This window comes from Peromyscus maniculatus, chromosome 4 (genome assembly GCF_049852395.1).
Source record: "Peromyscus maniculatus bairdii isolate BWxNUB_F1_BW_parent chromosome 4, HU_Pman_BW_mat_3.1, whole genome shotgun sequence".
Taxonomy (NCBI): domain Eukaryota; kingdom Metazoa; phylum Chordata; class Mammalia; order Rodentia; family Cricetidae; genus Peromyscus; species Peromyscus maniculatus.
In genome coordinates, this window is record NC_134855.1 from 66,138,840 (window position 1) to 66,141,993 (window position 3,154).

The 3,154-nt window shown below is 35.4% G+C and overlaps 1 protein-coding gene across 1 annotated transcript; it reads right to left on the bottom strand.

The window, feature by feature from the left end:
* Nucleotides 1-2,015: 2,015 nt before the first annotated feature.
* LOC102922669 (olfactory receptor 4C15-like) lies at nucleotides 2,016-2,951 on the bottom strand. Its single transcript, XM_006996958.3, has one exon. The coding sequence runs from the start codon at nucleotides 2,949-2,951 to the stop codon at nucleotides 2,016-2,018; it is 936 nt and encodes a 311-aa protein (XP_006997020.2).
* Nucleotides 2,952-3,154: the final 203 nt, after the last annotated feature.

Genomic DNA, 3,154 nt, shown 5'->3' on the forward strand with positions numbered 1-3,154 from the left:
AATTATTATACCCTCTCCAATTGAAATGCAATACAATGTCATGTATCTTCTGCCGGCTCTAATACTTTGACATTTTGTGTATATAATATGTGTAGTATGTAAACTATGAGTATTTAGTAGCTTTGCCCCTAATATTTAATTGGCCTGTCCTACTAAAGAGGAAGAATGCTGTAATAAATTATTTTCCTGCAAATTCAATTTGACAACATAGAGATAGCTAATATAAGTGATATATAATATGCTTAAATCTCAATGATCTCATTGAAAATTATATATATATATATATGCATATACATATATATATATAACATACAGTAAATTTAGAATGATAAAATCATTCAAGAATTTGAAATATATTTCTTTTATGAAATATAATCTTGAATCTAGTTTCTCTGGGTTTTATTTTCCCTGTAAAAAGTGGGAGAAATATGTTGTCAACATCTTAACAAGTAAAGGGATGCCCAATGCCTACCTTTGTATGAGGGGGATTTTTTGGCATTTTCCCTATGGAATTAGGTCACAGAGCTCATTGGGATGAGTTAGTGACATCACCTAAGAGAAACTCAAGACAGTCTACTCATACTTATTTGTCAAGATAGATAACTTGCTGGGCGGTGGTGGCACACGCCTTTAATCCCAGCACTCGGGAAACAGAGGCAGGTGGATCTCTGTGAATTCGAGGACAGCCTGGTCTCCAAAGCAAGTTCCTGGAAAGGCGCAAAGCTACACAGAGAAACCCTGTCTCGAAAAACCAAAAAAAAAAAAAAAAAAAAAAGAAATTAGATAACTTACTCAAGTATTCTACTTGACATGAATGGAACTAATTTAAAAATGAAGTCAAATGATACAGAAACATCCAGAATTCAGCTCATATTCATGTTTCTTTTGATGCATTTCCTGGATATGATGTCTCATAATGTTACTTAGAATCTTATTCTTCCCTTGCAAAAATTTTCATATTTTTCCTCATTTCAATACATATTCAGGTTATCAACCTACTTCCATATTACTGACATTGTTTAAATGGCAAACATTTTAATACTTAAATCTCTTCCAATGTTTGTTAGATTTATGAGAGTATAAAGTTGTAATTTTATTGTCACATGAACTAGTGTTGCTATGTCATAATATTAAGTAGTTAATTCATTATAAATATGTAATCTCAAAAAGAGGTATCTCAGGATCCTCCTGCCTCTACCTCTTCAGCACATCCTACCATTGTGTGTCACCATAACCAGGGACTGGGGGAGAAATAGTCTTCAGGAAAGAGTATGCCTATTAGTTATCCAATATCAAAAGTTCAGCCCTGAAAACATACCTATGAGTAACATTATATAGACTGAGACAGTTATATGTAGGAATATACATGTATGTACATATATGCACATAGTAACAATTAATGAAAAAGGCCATAACTGTGAAAGAGAGCAATGAGGCTTATGTGGGATAGTTTGAAGGGAGAAAAGGTAGAAGAAAAATAATGTATTTAATTATAATCTCAAAAATATTCACCTAAAATGTTGAAGGACCCTCTACAGAATAATGTCATTTCATTCTATATAATACCTAAATAACATAGTAACTCTGTGGGTACATATTGACTTCTTTATCATTCCATTATCTTTGAAGTGTGCCCATTTTTCTTGATGTTCATATTGGGATGAATGAATGGGTGAGTGGGTAGCATATATGTTTGTACACAAGAGGGAGAGCATGCTGTTTGTACTTGCACATATATATGCAAATAAATAGGACCACATTGACTATGTACATTACCTGATTGCCCTCGGGAAAGTTCTGGAATGAAATTTTAGATTTCTATGTTTGAGTAGATTAACAGCCCTCTGAATTTCTGGTATCTACTTATAACTGTTGAACCAACATTAAGTTAAGGGGCCCTATGATGCCTGGCTTCTGACATGGGTGCTAGAAATCAGAACTGATGTCCTTCTCTTAGCACAGCATGAAGTACTCTTACCCACTGATCTATTTCCACAACAAAGTAAGGGTAATATTTAATAACTGTCAGAAACCACTATTAATTTATTCCACATTTTCCTGATGGCACTCTTCATTTCCTTATTCCTGAAAGTGTAAACCATAGGATTGAGCAATGGTGTCAAGACTGTGGTAAATACAACAGCATTTTTCTCAAAGGAGAATGCAGATATTGGTCTTGCATATGTTAATATGCATGGGACAAAGAACAAAACCACAACAGTAATGTGAGATCCACAGGTGGAGAGAGCTTTAAATTTCCCTTCAGAGCTGTGGGCTCTCAGAGAGTACAATATGACACCATAGGAGACAAGCAAAATAGAGAAGATGATGATGCAGATAGACCCACTGTTGGCAAACACCAAAAGAGCAAATATATGTGTGTCAGTACAGGCAAGCTTCAGTAATGGGAACAAGTCACACATGTAATGATCAATGACATTGGGTCCACAGAAGGGCAATTGCAAAGTGAAGATAATTTGTATAATAGAATGCAAGAATCCTCCTGCCCAGGCAACTACCACAAGATGTCCACAGAGACTCCGGTTCATGATGGAAGAGTAGTGAAGGGGCTTACAAATGGCCACATAGCGGTCATAGGCCATGGCTGACAGGACAATCACCTCTACCCCAGTGAAAAAGTGGACAGCAAACAGTTGTGTAATGCAACATTCAAAGGAGATGGTCTTCCTCTCATAGAAGAAGTCTACAATCATCTTGGGTGTGACAGTAGAAGAAGTGCATGCATCCAGTAAGGACAGGAATATCAAGAAGAAGTACATGGGGGAGCCCAGCAGTGCAGGGCTATAGATAATGGTCACCACAATCATCATATTGCCTCCAATAGTTGCAAGGTAGACCAAAGAAAATACAACAAACAATATTTTCTCAACTTTTGAGTTCTGTAAAAGGCCCAAGAATATGAACTCAGTGACACAGCTCTGGTTTTCCATAATTCACAAGATGATGGTGAAAGTAAGATGTGTTCAAGTACATCTACAATTATGAAAAAAACCCAAATACTTAATACACTTTATAGAAGTTGGTGTGCATTTATGTAAAATTACTGTGATTTATTTTATTACTATTACAAACACGTTTGTAAAGTGTATAGTTACATAGTGTGCAGAATTGAGGTCAGGATAAAATTTTGAAT

Bases quoted from the DNA above. Each gene is read 5' to 3' on its own strand.
- LOC102922669 (XM_006996958.3), bottom strand. From the start codon at position 2,951: ATGGAAAACCAGAGCTGTGTCACTGAGTTCATATTCTTGGGCCTTTTA.